Source organism: Petaurus breviceps, unplaced genomic scaffold, assembly GCF_028583685.1.
Source record: "Petaurus breviceps papuanus isolate PSGF00001 unplaced genomic scaffold, PetGlider_PUasm1.0 90879, whole genome shotgun sequence".
NCBI lineage: Eukaryota > Metazoa > Chordata > Mammalia > Diprotodontia > Petauridae > Petaurus > Petaurus breviceps.
The window spans coordinates 3,904,373-3,922,538 of NW_027187368.1; the positions used below are offsets into that span (position 1 = coordinate 3,904,373).

Consider the following 18,166-nt stretch of genomic DNA (forward strand, 5'->3'; position numbering starts at 1 on the left):
GGATTGCCCCTAATGGCTTCTGTCAATGCATCAGTCAGTCTTTCTCACATTGTTTCCCATCATAAGCTATGGTTAAAAACCCTTGATGAAGCATTTGTCAAATCATTTAGTGATTTATTAAGAAGACTGCATCTCTCAAGTAAATGGGGGGGGAGAGAATGAGAGAGATTATTATTATATTATCATATTAATAACCAATTATTAAATTGGGATCCAGGTTTTTCTCCTTTTGTTTCCTCACGAAGGCCTAGCTCTTGCTAAAGTCAGTCTCTGAAGGACATGAATGATGGATGACATTAACTCCTAGCTCTCAAGAAACATGCTTTTCCATCTTGAGAAGGACCCCACCTAAGTTCTGTTTAAAGTATAAACATAATCCACTCTGGGGTGATTCCTTAGCCTGGGGCAAGGAACCCTGTCCTTGTAACCCTCCATTAGAATTTAGGGCAGGGGTAGGGAACCTGTGACCTTTAAGCCACATGTGACCCTGTGGGTCCTCAAGTGCAGCCTTTCACAGGAATACAAACTTCACAGAACAAATCCTTTTGTTAAGGAATTGTAGCCTCAAGGCCACAGGTTCCCCACCTCTGGTTTAGGGTGACCCAACTCATGAAGGAGAAAACCAATCAGAGGGGTCTGGATAGAGATGGATTGCGTTGTCCAGATTGCTGTAAGCTCCTCAGTCTCATGATCAAGTTCTGTTCTCAGCAGGAGGGGCTGAAGCCTTCTAACCCACCTCCTCATTAAATGTTCACCAGTCAGGGTTAACTTTAACTAGTCAGATGCATTCCCTTTTAGGAAGGTATTTAAGGCTCTCAGGGTCTCCATTGAGGGGTCTTTGGTTACTGAGAGAAACCAGTGACTCAATTTATTGATTACCAGGTAGCCTAATTAATAAATTGATTATTAATTACACAGAAACTCCTTCTCTTGGGGGTTTTCATTCATTTCATGTCCTGGTTCTTCTCTTCTCCCTGTATACTACTTTATACTGTTCAACAGCTCTCATAGATTTAATTGCTATGTCTATACTGATGATTCTCAAATCTACCTTTTCCTACTTCAGTCGCTTTCCTGACTTCCAATCTTGTCTTTCAGACATCTCAAACTGGAAGTCTCATAGACATCTTAAACTCAAAATGTTCAAAACAGAACTCATTATCTTTCCACCTAAATCCTACCTCCCCCCACCCACCTCTATCTTCTGTATTACTGTTGAGAGTGGTGCCATCCTACCAGTCTCTCCAGGCTTACAATCTAGGAACCATCCTGGATTCTTCACTTTCTCTCCCATCCCCCCACCTCCCATATCCAAGCTATTGTCAAGGCCTGTTGATTAATATCGCCTTCTCTCCTCAGATACTGCCACCACTAGTAGAAGCCCTTGTCACCTTACACCTTGTTTACTACAATAGCCTCCTGGTGGGTCTGATTCCCTCAAATCTCTCTCCATTCCAATCCATTATTTATTCTACCGCTACAATAATTTTCGTAAAATCATGTGTCCTCCCCCCCACAAAAAAAAACAAAACTCCAGTGATTTCCTGTTATCTCCAGAAGCAAATGCAAAATGCTTTGTTTGGCATTCAAAGCCCTTCATAACCCAGCCCCCTCTTATTTTTCCAGTTTTCTTATGCCATCCTCCCCAGCAGGTATTCTTTAATCCACTGACCTTCTGGCTCTTACATGAACTAGATGCTCCATCTCTTATCTTTGGGTATTTCCTGTACCCTGTGCCTAGAATGCTCTCCCTTCTCAGCCCTGACTATTGAACTCCCTAGCTTCCTTTAAGCTCCAACTAAAATCCCACCTTCTACAGGAAGCCTCTTAGTTTCATTGCTTTCCCTTTGTTAATTATTTCCTATTCATCCTGTATATATAGATATATATATATGTGTATACATATAGATATATCTGTTTTCATGCTGTCTCCCCCATTAGATTATAAGCTCCTTGAAGTGAAGTGCATCTTTTGCCTTTTTTTGTAACCCCTTTCCTCCCCCCCATCAGTGCCTGACAGATAGTAGACATTAAATATTTTTTGAATTCAGTAGGCAGTAATGAATGGAATAATAGATAGAGATTTAAGATTGGGTGTGGGGCAGAGAGGATAGTAAAGGGGGTAAACAGGAGTACATAGGAGGCATAGAATATCGATGAAGTAACTTGTCCACCGTCACATAACTGGTTCTTTGGTAGAGTTGGGCATCAGAGACAGAAATGTCTTTACTCTCAAGTCGATCATTTTTCACTTTATCATGTTGCCTCTTAGGTTTGGCTGTGATTCGAGGAAAACTGTGTATCTTGAACTGATGTTTTGTAAGATAAGGGACTGTGTTTTTAAATGAAAAATATTTTTATTGCTATATATTATTCTTCTTTAAAAATATTAATTTTACATTATCTACAACTAAAGAACTTGATTAATTCTTTAAAATAGGAATACTAATCTATTGATTGGTAAACATTGCAGCAAAACTGCATTACTCTCTTCTAAGTAGTTGCTCTTTGGGGTACTTTGTGCTTAAGTTCATCTAGTAAGTTTTACTTTCTCTAGAAATATATTTGTTAGACATTGTGGTTTGGTGGAAAAGGAAAACTTGAATTTGAGTACTCATTCTGCTACTTATTATCTATGTAACCCTTGGACAAGCAAGGTTGCTGTGGGGATGGTGCTTTCTAGACTATAAATATTTCATAAATAAGAGTTATGAACCTAGGGTGAGGGAGATTGAGTGAATAAGTTAATATAAACATCTTTAACCCATTTGAATCATGGAACAATACACTTAAAGCAAAAAGAGACTAAAGAGATTGTGTCCAGCCTCCTAATTTTACAGAGAAGGAAAGTGAGGTAAAGACATTGGAGTTTTTCCCAAGGTCACACAGATGGCAAATCCAGGCAGTGGATCCTGGATTTCCACCCAGATTGTCCCACTCCAAATCCAGTGTTCTTTTGAGTCCTAATTATTCTAAAGTTCTCATTAAGCTATAGTAAGAGATAAAATCTTTTATCTCCAAAGAACCTAAGTCAAATGAACAATTCTGTCTTTGCCATTTCATGGGATTTAAGGTTGATAGGCATCTTAGAGATCATTTAGTCCTGAAAAATGAGGGCATAGCTAGGTGGTGCTATGGAATCAGGAAGACCTTGAGTTCAAATGTGACCTCAGGCACTTATTAACTGTGTTACCCTGGGCAAGTCAGTTAACCTCTGTTTGCCTCAGTTTTCTCAGCTATAAAATAGGGATAATAAAAGCAACTATTTCACAGGGTTGTTGTGTGGATTAAATGAGATAATATTTGTAAGGTGATTAGCATAGTACCTGGCGCATAACATTGCTATATAAATGCTCATTCTCTCTTCTCTGTTTTATAAATGAAGAAACTGAGACTAAGAGACTTTTTGACCTGAGTAGTAAAATAGCAGAATGAGAATTTACATTCTAGTTCCTCTGACTCTGCATCTAGTACTCTATCTACTATACTGTCTCTGGGGCATCTACCTCATTTCTATTTGGGGTGTTGCCGCTCACTTCAGCATGAGTTCATGAAGTTACAAGAGGAACTCTGCAAAAGTCATATTGGGATTTGAAGTTTTTCTGGTGACATTGTCCATTCAGCTTAGATTTATTAAGCACTTTTCATATTCTGCATATGTTTGAGGTGCAGGAGGAGGAGATACAGAGAGAAGTAGTTGAGACATGGTCCCCACCTCCAAAGAAAGGCATGTCAATACATGCCTTTACATCAATACATGATGACAGTTACATAAATATACATTGGAAAACAAGTGGATTTGAGAAGTAGGGTATTATGAGATCAGGTGAGGGAAAGATTGTACAACTTTTGGTGATTAACCTCCCCACAGATTTACTTTTACCTTGCTATATCAAGGTGCTGTTCTAGATTCTGGACTATAGACTAGTAACCTTGACATTTACAAATATTCACTATCTTACTAAGCTATTTAAAATTACATATTAAGGAAACATGGGTTTCAGTTATGGGCAAATCAGAGAGTGGTCCAGAAATATAAAATAACAAAATTGAGTACCAGAAGGGTTATTTTACTAATAATTATTTGAAGGGGATGCGACGGCTGGGTCTGTGATTTCATTGGTATAGGGAACTCCCAGGAAGGGAGCTCCTCCTGCTATTGCAGATTGGAGCCTGATTTTCATTGAGGAGAGGATTGGATTGACTGGTGCTTTGAGGTGTTAAGTGACTTGTCCAGGGTCATGCCACTAGTATGTGTGAGAAGCAAGATTCAATCTGGGTATTTTGGATCTGAGGTTGGTTCTCTATCCACACTACATTGCTCCCTGACCATAGTGATCTAATGTTTGATAAAACTAAAGACCCCAACTTTTGGGACAAGAACTCACTATTTGACATCTGCTGGGAAAACTGGAAAACAGCATAGCAGAAACTAGGTATAGACCAGCATCTTACACCATATACCAAGGTAAGGTCAAAATAGATACATAATTTAGACATAAAGAGTAATAACATAAGCAAATTGGGAGAGCAAAGAATAGTTTGCCTGTCAGATCTGTGGAGAAGGGAAGGATTTATGACTAAGCAAGAAATAGAGAGCAATATGAGATATATAAAGTGGATAATATTTATTGCATTAAATTAAAAAAGCATTTGCACAAACAAAACCAGTATGACCAAGATAAGAAGGAAAGTAAAAAATGGGAGGAGGGGCAGGGCAGAGGATTTTACAGCGAGTTTCTCTGATAAAGGCCTCATTTCTTTTTTTTTTTTTTTTTAAGCAATCAGGGTTAAGTAACTTGCTCAAGGTTACACGGCCAGTTATTTTTGGTGTGGTGCTGAGTATCTGAGCCCAGATTTGATCCAGGTCATCCCGACACTGGAACCAGTGCTCTTACTCGCTGAGCTACCTGGCCGCCCCTAAAGGCCTCATTTCATTGCTATAGAGAACTAAGTCAAATTTATAATAGTATAAGTCATTCTCCAGTTGATAAATGGTCAAACGATATGAATAGGCAGTTTTCAGAAGAAAAAAATTATTGTTGTATCAATAAATGTCCTGTAGTCATATGAAAAAATGCTCTAAATAACTTTTGATTAGAGAAATGTAAATCAAAGCAACTGAGTTCCCACCTCACACCTATTATATTGGCTAATATGACAGAAAAGGAAAATGGCAAATGTTGGAGGTAATATGGGAAAATTGGGACACTAATGTACTGTTGGTTGAGTTGTGAAATAGTCCAACTGTTCTGGAGAGCAATTTGGAATAATGCCCAAAAGGTGATCAAACTGTGAATGCCCTTTGATCTAGCAAACCAATACTATGCACTCCAAAGAGATTTTTTTTTAAAAAAGGGAAAAGAACCTATTTATACAAAAATATTTATATAGTAGCCCTTTTTGTGCTGGCAAAGACTTGGAAACTGAGCATATATCCATCAGTTGGGGAATGGCTAAACAAGTTGTGGTATATTACAGTAATGGAATACTTCTGAACTATGAGAAATGACAACCAGGCTGATTTCAGAAAAACCTGGAAAGACTTACATGAACTGAATGCAAAGTGAAGTGAGCAGAACCAAGAACATTGTTTACAGTAACAGAAAATTGTGAGATGATCAACTGTGACTGATTTAGCAGTTCTCAGCAATGCAGTGATCAGGACAAGCTTAGAGGACTCATGAAAGATGCTATCCACAGCTGGAGAGAGAATTGATGGAGTCTGAGTGCAGATCAAATCATGTTGTTTTTTTCATTTTATTTAAAATTTTTCTTTTAGTCTGTTTCTTCTTTCACAGCGTGACTGATATGGAAATACATTTTACATGATTGAAAAAAAAATCCTGATTTTAAATCCAGACTTCACATTTACTGACTTTCTGATTAGGGCCAAGTTATTTACTTTACCTCTGGGGACCTCAGCTTCCTCACCTGTAAAAAGGAGGTAACACTGTTCATAGGATTATAATAACTTTAGTACTCAAAGAGGCGCCATGGGTCATCTAGCTCAGCTCTCTCATTTAAAATGAGACAACTTAGGCCCAGAGAGGTTGTTGAGTGGCTTGGCCAAGGTCAAAGAGTGGCAGAAGCAGCATTGAACCCAAGGCTTCTGACTCCATGTCTACTGTGATATTGTGCCATGATATCTATAATACCTTCCTTACGAGGTGGTTTGAGTCATTATCGTACAGTGGAAGAAAGACTAGTGTTTCAGAAGGAAGACTTGAGTTTAAATCCTGCCTTGGAACTTCTTGTGTGACCAGGGGGAAGTCACTTAAACTCCCCTGGGCCTAGTTTCTTCATCTGTGAAATGAAGGCTTGGCCTATGACATCTGGGTTCCTTACTCTGAATTATATGATCCTGTTAATTCAAGCATTATGTAAATGTGAATTATTATTCTTTATTGCTATTATCATTTCATAACTCTAGGTATACTTTTGTGTGTGTATATGCTCTGACTATTCCTAACATTCCCTTGCTTTTTTTTTTCTTTTGAAGGGTCAGATGACTTGTCTGCAAAACTCTGGGATGTGAGCACAGGACAGTGCATATATGGCATCCAGACCCACACCTGTGCTGCTGTGAAGTTTGATGAACAGAAACTTGTAACAGGATCCTTTGATAACACAGTAGCCTGTTGGGAATGGAGTTCAGGAGCCCGAACTCAGCACTTCCGAGGACACACAGGTGCAGGTATGGTTTTTATATTCCATGTCTTAATCTGGGTTTCAAGAGAGATAATTTTCTTTATATGTGCCCATTCTTCTTTCATGGTTGTTATAAGACATTTCCTTTTATTTGTACTTAGTTTTTTCCTTGTCCATAGTATAGGATGGGGAGAAAAGGAGGCAGCTAATTTAAGTTAATATAGGTTGATTTTCTTTAAACTTTGGGAAATGAGGTTTTAAAATGTAAGTTTAAACTTCTCTACTGGACTGTATAGAATTCAAGCTAGAAGGAGCCTCAGGGGCCATTCTAGTTCAACCCCTATCATTTTACAGATGAGGAAACTAACACCAATGGAGGTTAAGTGACTTGTTCAACATCACCAGTTCACTTATTTCTCTAGTTTCTATTAAGTTATACTCCAAACTTTACTTTTGCAATGCCCTAACTTATCTTTTGCTCCTTGTACATAGTGGGTATATATTTTGCTGTGGTTCATCTGCAGATCTTTTTATTCATTGCTTAAAAATCTTAGTGGAAATATATTTCATAGAATCCCTTTTGATGGATTCTCAAGTAATAATGATTTAAAAATCCTTTAGATTTATGTAACACTTCACAATTTACAAGGGAGTCCCATGAATTACCTCATTCAACAAAGATTTATTAAGTACCTACTGAGTACAGGGGACTGTGCCAGACACTGGGGGAGATATAAACTTTAGATAAGACCTTCACTCTCAGGGGTGGCCAGGTGGCTCAGCGAGTAAGAGCTCCAGTGTTGGGACGACCTGGAGATCGAATCCTGGGCTCAGACACTCAGCACCACACCCAGAAATAACTGGCCGTGTAACCTTGAGCAAGTTACTTAACCTCGATTGCTTAAAAAAAAAAAAAAAGACCTTTACTCTGCCTTAATGGAGCTTAGAGGAGGAATAAGGCATATATAGCAATCCATATGTTCTGACTTCAAGACCATTACTCTTTCTCTGACATATTGACCTAATTCTGACTAATTTATAGACATACCTTATCTTTCACTCTAGACTTAATAAAAATCCAGGAGAACAGGGATGGTGTCTTATTTATCTTTGTATTCCCCTTAGTGACTCTCACAATGACCTATATTTAATAGGCTTTTAATAAATACTTGTTGAATGAATTAATAAGCTTGTCTGGTTTTTGAGGTACAACTAGGTCCTGATTATTACAAATAATGAATCCCCCTGAAGTGGTTACATATATTCAAATTCTCACTATTCAAAGTTATAACTTTATATAAATAAGGTAATTGGTTTCAGCCCAATGAAAACATGCAGTGTGAATTTGAATAATGTGAACACTTCAGAGGATTCATTATTTGTACTAATTGGGCCCTCCCTGTAATCCATTTTTTCCTACTCATTTTTCTCATAACCACGTACAGTTAAAGTGGATGTTGGTTTTTTTTTTAACTAAGTCTTTATCCAAGTGAAAGTACCTTTCTCTATAATTAGTGCTCTTAAAACTTGCGTGAAGCCCCATATGGGATCTTAAACCCACAGTTTAAGAAGTGCTAAAGAGGTCACAAGTAGAAAAAGTTTAAGAAGCTATTCTGTATATGACTCATTGCAGTTTTCTCTGCATATAACAGATAATCCAGTGCTTCTGCAGTGGTCTTTTTTTCTGCTTGCAGGTAGTACTGAGGAGAGAATACTGGTGTTTCTGCAGCTTGGATTCCCATGTACTTTTAGGCATGAATTACTAAAAAGACAATTGATTACCTGGTGCTATTGTTAACAAACCTCAAAGGTTTGAAATGACTGGATTTTCCTCATAATTTTTACTGGAGTGGAACATTATAGTAGCAACAGCAGTAGCTGTTATAAGACTAAACTATGGAGGGCCTTTTAAAAACTTCAAATTGTGCTGTTCTGGGATAATACACTTAATTCCTATGAGTCATGGAAGTCCCCTTTTCTTAGCAAGAAAAAGATACATGGATGTGACAACGGAGGGTGCTTTATCTCTGTATGTGGGGGGTTCTTTTTTTGCTTTCAGTGTTCAGCGTGGACTACAATGATGAGCTTGATCTCTTAGTGAGTGGTTCTGCGGACTTCACTGTGAAAGTCTGGGCCTTATCAACGGGGACGTGCCTGAACACACTGACAGGACATACTGAGTGGGTAACCAAGGTAGGAGAGCTGTTGAGCCAAATTGCAAATTACTAGTTGTCCATTCAAACATTGTGATATTTTATCCTTGTCTTCTGTAGCTTTTAAGACTTGTGAGAGATGGTGTGGTCGGGGCAGTCAAATAAGAACTTCCTGGACTCTGAGTTGGAGTCTGTGCTGTGTGACTGAGCGTGTCTTCTCACTTTCTGGGGCCTTAGTTTCCTCATCTGCAAAATGCAAGTGTTGGATTAGATGCTCATAAAGATCCTTGAAGCCAGAAACAATAGTCTATATCATGGCTTGTAAATTGACAGTATCTACCCAGGGATTTGGTTAGGTTCCCAGAAGAGAATCCTTTGCATCTTCCTTTATCCTCCTATTTCCTTGAAACAGGTGGTCAGTGACTTTCTGTTTTTGCCTTCGTGTTCAATGACCAGATTTTCTCACAATAGTTAAATAATCACAACTTCTGGCCTTAGTTTGTGGGTGGCTTGGCAGAGATATTAGGATTTAACAGCTACATATAACCTTGTTTCTGGAGGCATAGCAGCAGGTGCTTCAAAAAAATACTGGGTTTTAGTAACATCACATCCCTTCTGTCAATAGCAGATTACCAGTAATGGAGATGCTTATGATGGGGCCTGTCCCATGATAACACTTAACTTAGTGGATAAAGTAGGCTGTATATCTCAGGCATACTTCTAAAGTACTGAGGCATCTTTGAGATTCAAGTTAAATTTCAAAGCGAGGGATACATATTGTTTGATCTAGCTTTTGTTTTCTCATCAGTAAATGAGGGAATTTGCACTAGGCATTCTCTAAGGCCCCTTCCTGCTCTAAAGCCTTTGGTTTTATGATATTGACTGAAGGCCATTGAAAGAAGAGATCTGTACTGGAAGTGTCATCATCCTGCTGAACACCTAGATGAGCTAGTTGTGAGTGAAAATATGTAATTCGTTTGCACATGACACAAGGTTTAGGCTACATCAGTTTGGTGTAATCTACCACATGACTTGAGAACTTACCCTTCTTTAAAAAAACTTTTCATATTTGCAGGTGGTTTTACAGAAGTGCAAGGTCAAGTCTCTGTTGCACAGCCCAGGAGATCATATTCTCCTCAGTGCTGACAAGTATGAAATCAAGGTGAGTGTGACTTGTTTTCTTTCTTTCAGTTTTCTCTGTTAGATGAAAATGAGTAAATATAACAAAATTGTCACAGGACATAGAGATACAACTTGAAACACAATTGATTGCTTCAGTATGAGATCGCTCATCTACTTCTGGATGATTAGAGAGCCAGCTTTAACTCCCAAGTTCCCAGATCCAAGTACATCCACCTTATATAAGCATAATGCAGTTATATTTCCTTGCTTCCACCCTATCACCATCCCCAGTTGGTCTTTCTGTTATTCAAATGCCTCACTGGCTTCAAGAATTCTCATTCTTAATGATTGGAAAGGAACAGAGACGTTAAACCATCCCTTGTGGCCATTATAAAGCTCTTAACGGAATGCACCTTTATACTCCCTCATCTCATAGGAGTTTGACGCTTCTCATAGCTCCCACTTCCAAACATCACCTACGTAGCAGTGGAGTGAGGTCAAGAAATGCAGGAACTTAACAGTATAGGCTAAATATTAGTGGCAATTAAGGCAAAGGATTGCTGTAATATGCAGGAGTTTCTCTAATAAAAATGAATGGCAATAGGACTTAGTGACCTCTTCGACTGAGAGGGAAGTTTGCAATATTGTTTCTAAAGAGAAAATAAATTGTAGACAAAGATATTCCATAAAGGCTGTTGTTAGAAAAAAAGACTTTTGAGCATGCTTTTCCTGCTTCAGTTTGGACTTGACACTTAGACAAATTGCAGTGAATTTTTCCTTCCCCAGTTTATTCCTACTTCCTATCAGCATCAATATTCCTCTAAGTGGGCTAATAAACTAACCTGAATGTAGTAAACATAGACTAGTAAACATTGCTTTGAAACAACCATACCCTGCATCAAGTTGATGTCAGCTAGCATTTTTTTGATTGTCGTTTCCTCCTCCTCTCCAATTTGTAGATTTGGCCAATTGGAAGAGAAATCAACTGCAAATGCTTAAAAACATTGTCTGTATCTGAGGATCGAAGTATCTGTTTGCAGCCCAGACTCCATTTTGATGGCAAATACATCGTATGTAGTTCAGCCCTAGGACTTTATCAGTGGGACTTTGCCAGCTATGATATTCTCAGGTAGTATTTTCCTTTTTGAATCAAGTTAATTTAAATCATTGTAAGTGTGTTATAGCTAAAAACTAAAAAATGGGGCATAAATTCTTATATGTGTTGTCTGTTCATTGATTCATTCATTCAGTAAGGCTAATTGGTGTTAAGTGACTTACCTAGGGTCACACAACTAGTAAGTGTCAAGTGTCTGAGGCCACATTTGAATTCAGGTTCTCCTGACTCCAGGGCCGGTGTTCTATTCACTGCATCACCTGGCTGTGCCTATATGTGCTATTTATTAATATGCTTTTTATGAATCCACTGAGAAACTTTTTCTACGTTGTAGTGAAAAGAACCCTGAACTGTGAACTGAGTCCAGAATTCTAGTTGATTAACTAGCTGGTCACTTCTCTGTGCACCAGGTTCCTTTTGGCTCTAAAGCTCTGATCTGTAAAATAAGAGAAGCAGACTAGATGCTCTCAAGGGTTTCCTCTGGTTGTGACATTCTATGATGGTAGTAACCTAAGCAGAATTGTGCTCTTATCATTCTTAACTGTCCTCCCTACAGGGTTATCAAGACTCCAGAGTTAGCAAATTTGGCGTTACTTGGCTTTGGAGACATCTTTGCCCTGTTATTTGACAACCGCTATCTCTACATCATGGACTTAAGGACAGAGAACCTGATCAGCCGCTGGCCTCTGCCTGAGTACAGGAAGTCAAAGAGGGGCTCCAGTTTCTTGGCAGGTGAAATGTCATGGCTGAATGGACTAGATGGGCAGAATGATATGGGTTTGGTTTTTGCCACCAGTATGCCCGACCACAGTATTCACTTGGTGTTATGGAAGGAACATGGTTGAAGATATGGACAACAGCTAAAAAAAAATGACTTTGGGTGCTGAGGCTGCTAGTTCTGATGTAGCCTTGTGGGAGCTGATTTTGCATGAACCAAAGTTCACACCTAATGGTATCGTCATGCAGTGCACAATCATTTATTTTCCTTGGGTAGGGAATGATGGGGGGTGGGGAGAAAGGTGGGGGGAAAGGGATTATTTTATTGACATAATGCAACGCAGCATGCTAACAGTCTACACCATTGAAACTCATTTGTACTTAGTTATGCTTGTCATTATAAAAGAACAAATTTTGGGCCTATCTTTCTTGACTGGAGTATTGGTTTAAAGTAAAGCAAGTTAAATGGTTTACAAATCTGCTAATAATTGGATATGAAATCCCAGTGAGTGATTAAAGATTTTTTTGCCCTGGTCTTTTTTTTTTTTCTTTTTAGGTAGAAGCAGAGGTGTTTTAGAACTTAGAGACCAGTGAAGCTGGAAGGGACCTTCCTAATAATTGAGTATAGGTTCAGAGAGGGGAAAGGATGTGCTCCATGCTGTTCTCTCACATGGAACTTGCATTTTATAGGAGCCAGAGTTACAAAGACCACTGATTCCTGTGATTTCCATGAAGTTTCCAGATGTTACGAGTTCTCATGATAATTTATCTTTATTGAAATTAATTCATGAGAGATGAATCAGCCATAGAGACATTTTACAATGTAGTAAGCATTTAGGAAACATTGGGAGAAAAGAAGACAGACAAAATGACCATTATTTTTGGTTCTGCCAGTTTTTAAATCTAACCCCTCATTCATTCTGTTATTTTGACAAACATAGCCCACTAAGTGCACTGCGTTATGCTAAGGACTGGGAAGGATAGACAGACATGTAAGACAAGGTTCTACCATCATAGAACCGAGGATCTAGAAGTGGGAGGTGAGATCCATACACAGATAAGGATAATTTAGAACGTAGTAAGTACATAAAAAGGAGCACAAAGTATTGTGCAGTCTGTGAAGGAGAGATCACTTCCAGCTCAGTGACCAGAGAGCACTTCATTGAGTGGGTAGTATTTAAACTAGTAAAACATGATTTAAGATTAATTTAGGATGGGAAAGAAAACAGGGTTGAGATCCAAGTAATATCCTTGGTTTTGAGCTGACTTTAGCTCAAACTTTTCCTTCCCGATGACCATGTGAGAAAGCATTTTACATTTGGGAAACCATAATGGCCACTGCTCTCAAACATCTTCATTCTAGTGGGAGGGCTAAGATGTGTGAAATAAGAATGCAGATTAGAATATGAAATGTATATGAGAAACATGAAATAATACTCTTAAGAGTTCACAAGAAGTAAGGTTTTTGGCTGGGTAGGGATCAAGGACAACTCCTGAGAGGGTTGGTGTTTGATCTTGAAGATGGGTAGAATTTTAACTGGTAGAAACTTGGCTGGGCGGGCAAGATGTGTTTAGTAAATGGGGATGTTGGGAAGGGAACACACTTATTAAGTACCTCCTGTATGCCAGGCACTGTACTAGGCATTTTACAAATATTTTTTCATTTGATTATATTTTACAAATATTATTTATTGTAGATATTTACAAATATCACTTGAATGGTAAATAGATCTGTTTGAATGGAGCATAAGACACTTGAAAGACAGTAGAATGAGATACATTTGAAAAGATAATTTGAAGTCAGATTGTGTATTATCTTTAATGCCAGGTTGTAGAGATTGAACTTAATTGGGTAGACAATGGACAACTGCTGAAGGGTTGGGTTTTTGTGTAGTGTGTGTGTGTGTGTGTGTGTGTGTGCGTGTGCGTGCGTGTGCGTGCTTTTTGGAAGGGCAACTGGGGCTATGTGACTTGCCCAAAGTCACATAGCTACTTTGTTAAGTGTCTGAGGCCAGATTTGAACTCAGGTCCTCCTGACTCCAGGGCCGGTGCTCTATTTACTGAGCCACCTAGCCACCCCTGCTGAAGGGTTTTTAAAAAAAAATTTATAAGGAAATAAACAGAACTGTGCTTTAGGATTATTCTGACTTCAGTGCAGAACCAGGGAGACTGATCAAGACCCTGTTCTAATTGTTCAGATAAGAGGTAATGAGGGCCTCACTTGGAGTGACAGTGGGAGTGTAGAGATGGGGATATACAAGATCTCACATGGGATGATACATTCTGGGCTTTTCCTACTAGAGTATCATGTTTGTACTTTAAGTTAGAGACAGCTGTCATGTTTTTTGACTAAGAGAGTTGCATGGGCAGGCCTTTACTTTGGTGGACTTCTAAGGACTTTAGTAAGTTGTAGGTAATAAAGTTGGATAAAACAAGTTTCTTCCAGTGTGCCCATTTATGAATCAGACATATTGGAAAAGGAAAAGAATATTCAATCTAATGATTTGGCCCTGGTTTGAAATCTTAAGTTTGCCTCATAAATCAACCTAGCCCAAAGCAAAACTAACCCATAAGAGAGCTGTTTTCTGATCCCTACAACTTCCTTTTTAAGTACATTTTCATTTTTATTTTGCTTCCTATTATGACAAGGAGCTGGAGTTTTCCTCCATTTTGTTCCTTATAATGTTGAGTAAGGGTATAACCTCATGTTAACTGTAAAAGAATCACCTTTTAAAATTAGAAGACTTCACATCATAATGATTTTGTAGCAAGTGATTTATCATATTGGAAACTTGTTGGAAAGTTATCTCTTCTATCCTGACTTTCCCCTGGGAACTTTCCACAGCTTTAGTGCTGTGCGCAGTATAGGCTACTTCCTTGGACAGGAGAAACAAGGAACAGGAGGGCCGTGAAAGAAAAAATGAAGGCCAGATGATACTCAGAACATTTGACCAAGATACCCTAACCAGGTCCTCCTTTTCCTGACCAGAGTAACTAGATTGGACAATTAGCTAAATACAGGTATGAAAATATGTCAGTGCCTAGGGGTTTAAACAGCCATGTATCTGACCTCACATTTTTGTCTAGAACTATAAACACATCCCTCTATTTAAAGTCATCTTGTCTGGATTCAGTCCTATGTACAAGAAAATGAACTTTTTCTTGGTTCACAATTAGCTTTTCACACAGAGCTATTAGCCCAAGTTTAATAACTGCTTCAATTAATAGAGATTTGGCACAGGCTGGTCACTTACAATGAAGAGGTAATTTATTCCATTTGAGTTTCTAATTCATAAGATGATAGATCTTGAGTTGAAAGGGGTTAGGCCATCATCTTTATTTTACATATAAGGAAATTGAGTCTCAGAGAGATTGTGACTTGCCACAGGTCACACAAGTGATTTAATACTTTCCTGGTTTTGAAATGCTATCTGTGGCTTGAAATACTAGGTGGCTGATGGATCTGTGTACATCCTGGGTAATGGTGCCCCAAGTAATTTTAAAATAATATTGTTAATACATCATATAATAAAAACCCAATTTAAGTCACATGAAGTCCCCCTGTAACACTGCTCTGGATGTTGGCTGCATTTCCTGCCTGTCCTCAGGGTACTGCTGTCCAGTCTTTGCAGTGACAGTAGTGAGTACAGAAGATCAGAAATCAATCCCAGGAATTAATCAAGCAGCAGCAATAGGTGACAAGGGGTTTGCCAGATGACAATGACTATGTTTCTTCTCTCCTCATTGCAGCCCTTCCCCAGTCAGCCTGAGGGGTGAGATTTCTGTCAGGTTGAAAAGAAGGCAAGACAGATGAGTGATTATCTAAAAAGAGTCAAGGACAAAAGAGATTCTGATGACAGGGAAGAATTGCTTTCATTTTAAGCTCTGCATTGTGGCAGTAACCAAATAACTATTTTTTTTTCCTTTGAGGGCACCAATCCTATGGAGTGTTGTTTAATAACATTGTTTTTTCCATGCAGCCAATTAAGCAATATTGTCTTAAGGGGAAAAAAACCTTTGATGCAGACCCCAGTAGTTGAGGAAAGAAACTGCTGGAAAGAAGTTTTAGTGTGGGGAAAAATGAGTGTTAAAATGGATTAATGAGGGGCGGCCAGGTAGCACAGCGAGTAAGAGCACTGGCTCCAGTGTTGAGAAGACCTGGAGATCGAATCCTGGGCTCAGACAGTTAGCACCCACCCAGAAACACCTGGCCGTGTAACCTTGAGCAAGTTACTTAACCCCAATTGCTTAGGGGCGGCCAGGTGGCTCAGCGAGTAAGAGCACCAGTTCCAGTGTCGGGATGACCTGGATCAAATCCGGGCTCAGACACTCAGCACCACACCCGGAAATAACTGGCCGTGTAACCTTGAGCAAGTCACTTAACCCCGATTGCTTTAAAAAAAAAAAAATGGATTAATAGTTTAGACCCTTTTCCAAGGAAAATACCTCCCATGTTTAGAAGAATAAGCTACTTTTGAGCTCTTAGCATCTTGTGGTTTCCAAATTCTTATTTCATAAGCAAATTACAACAGACCTTTGTCCTCTGTAAGGCCTAATTGTGGTAGCTCCCTTTGGATAGTAACATGTTCACTTGATGTTTTTGTATTTAAAAGTTGGAAAAATACATTTCTTTAGCAGCCTTACTCCAAATTAGTCCATATGAGTGAGTTTATTTTTTAATGAAATCATTCTAATTTTATTTTAAAATAAAGAACATTGTTTAAATGTTAACATTTAAACATTGTTAATGTTTAAAAAGAACATTGAAAAATCATGAATCAAAAAATTTTTTTTGAAGCTTTAACAATATTTACAAACAGAAGGAAGAACAGATTAAAAAATGAAGCAAAGTAAGTGTGTGTTTTAAAGCAGCATTCCTTCTGAAGGTCGTTTTTAACTAATGGAGTCAAGAAGACCTGAGTTTGAATCCTGTCTCAGGTACTTACTAGTGACATGACCCTGGGCAAGTCACTTAACCTCCCTGAGTTTGTTTCTTCCTTTTTAAATGGGGATGATACGTACCTCTCAGGTTTATTGTGAGGTTTAAATGAGATAACATATTTAAAGCATTTTGTGCATTTTAAAGTGATACATAAATGCTAGCTATTATTTCTTCCAGGTAACAAGATTTCATCCCTCAAAACTCTGATTCTAAGGACAGGGAAGGTTTCTTTATGAAGATGTTCACAGTTTAACATTATCTCCTGAAATTCCCTGCTTAGCTGTCATAGTGGTTTACATCAGCATGGTATTGAGCTGGTCATCTGAAAGTAGACTTAACTCTGGTTCTTACAAAAGCCTGAACTCTGTGAGTTGGAATCAGAGAATAATCAAAAGAGAAACATTGTTTGTCCAGAAAGAATAGGTTTCCTAAAACTAGGCTAATATTTTAAACCAGGGCCTTACAGTGATCTCAGATTCTTACCCCATATAAAATATCTCAGATTCTGTTATCCCATATAAAATTTCTAAAGAATAGGTCTAAGGCTGACATATTTGCAGTAGGTACAAACACACCATGATCAAAACCATAAGTATCTTGTGAACTGAGATTAGGAGAATTATAGTATCTTCTACTTTAATTTTTTTCATCTTTCCTATCAAAGAATTAGGGAGCAGAATTTCATTGATCTCAAATTAGCAGCATTAACTCACATACATATTGTGGAAAATGTATGCATTTAAGTCATTGAAAGTTGTCAATTGTCCACAGTTGCCAAGGTTTCTTCTGAAGAGAAATGCTGAGAAGCAGAAACATTGAAGTGGGCTATGTTAGGAAAAGAGATGTCACTTTGTTCTATTTGTCAGTGTCATCCCCCAGGATTTTTTTTCCTAGAGGTTGTCTACAGATCAAGATCAGGACTTCTTGAACCCCCACATTTTATATAACTATGTTTGGTTTGAATTATGAAGCATTATTACAATTTCTACTTTGCAAATTCATTAAAAGGATCATAAGATCAGAGATCTAGAGTTGGAAGGGACCTCAGAGATCCATCTAGTCCAACCCAGTCATTTTCAGATCAGGAAAATGAAGCTGAGGGATATGAATGGATTTTCCCAAGGTCACACAGGAATTAAATAGCAGAACTAGAGTTTGAACCCAGATCTTATGCCTTCCTGGACTCCTTGATTTCTAATCCAAAACTTGGTATCTAGTTCTTGCCCTTTTGGGCTAAGTAGATCGTGAAACATAAACAGCTGTGCTGTAAAGGAGCCCAACCATCTCATGAAGAAAAAAAACAGTAAAGAAGTTTTAGGCAGAGGGCCAGCAGCAAAACCAGCAGAGATAAACCTTTGGGGCCCACCCGTTGTATTGGGCATGACCTAGAGAAAGATCCAGCAAAGGAGACTGAGCAGGAGCTGTTAGAGAACCAACCATGTCATAAAGACTGAGAGAGAAGAGAAT

At 38.5% G+C, this 18,166-nt stretch overlaps 1 protein-coding gene across 2 annotated transcripts in view; it reads left to right on the plus strand.

Moving 5' to 3' along the window:
- FBXW2 (F-box and WD repeat domain containing 2) overlaps positions 1-12,292 on the plus strand; it is a 31,403-nt gene extending 19,111 nt beyond the window's left edge. For both annotated transcript variants that reach the window (XM_069073804.1, XM_069073805.1), the window contains 5 exons: positions 6,503-6,697; positions 8,711-8,844; positions 9,880-9,966; positions 10,886-11,055; positions 11,597-12,292. In XM_069073804.1, the coding sequence (XP_068929905.1) occupies positions 6,503-6,697; positions 8,711-8,844; positions 9,880-9,966; positions 10,886-11,055; positions 11,597-11,885 (875 nt within the window). In that variant the 3' untranslated portion in view covers positions 11,886-12,292. The remainder of the gene's footprint in view (positions 1-6,502; positions 6,698-8,710; positions 8,845-9,879; positions 9,967-10,885; positions 11,056-11,596) is intronic.
- The last annotated feature ends 5,874 nt before the right edge of the window (positions 12,293-18,166 follow it).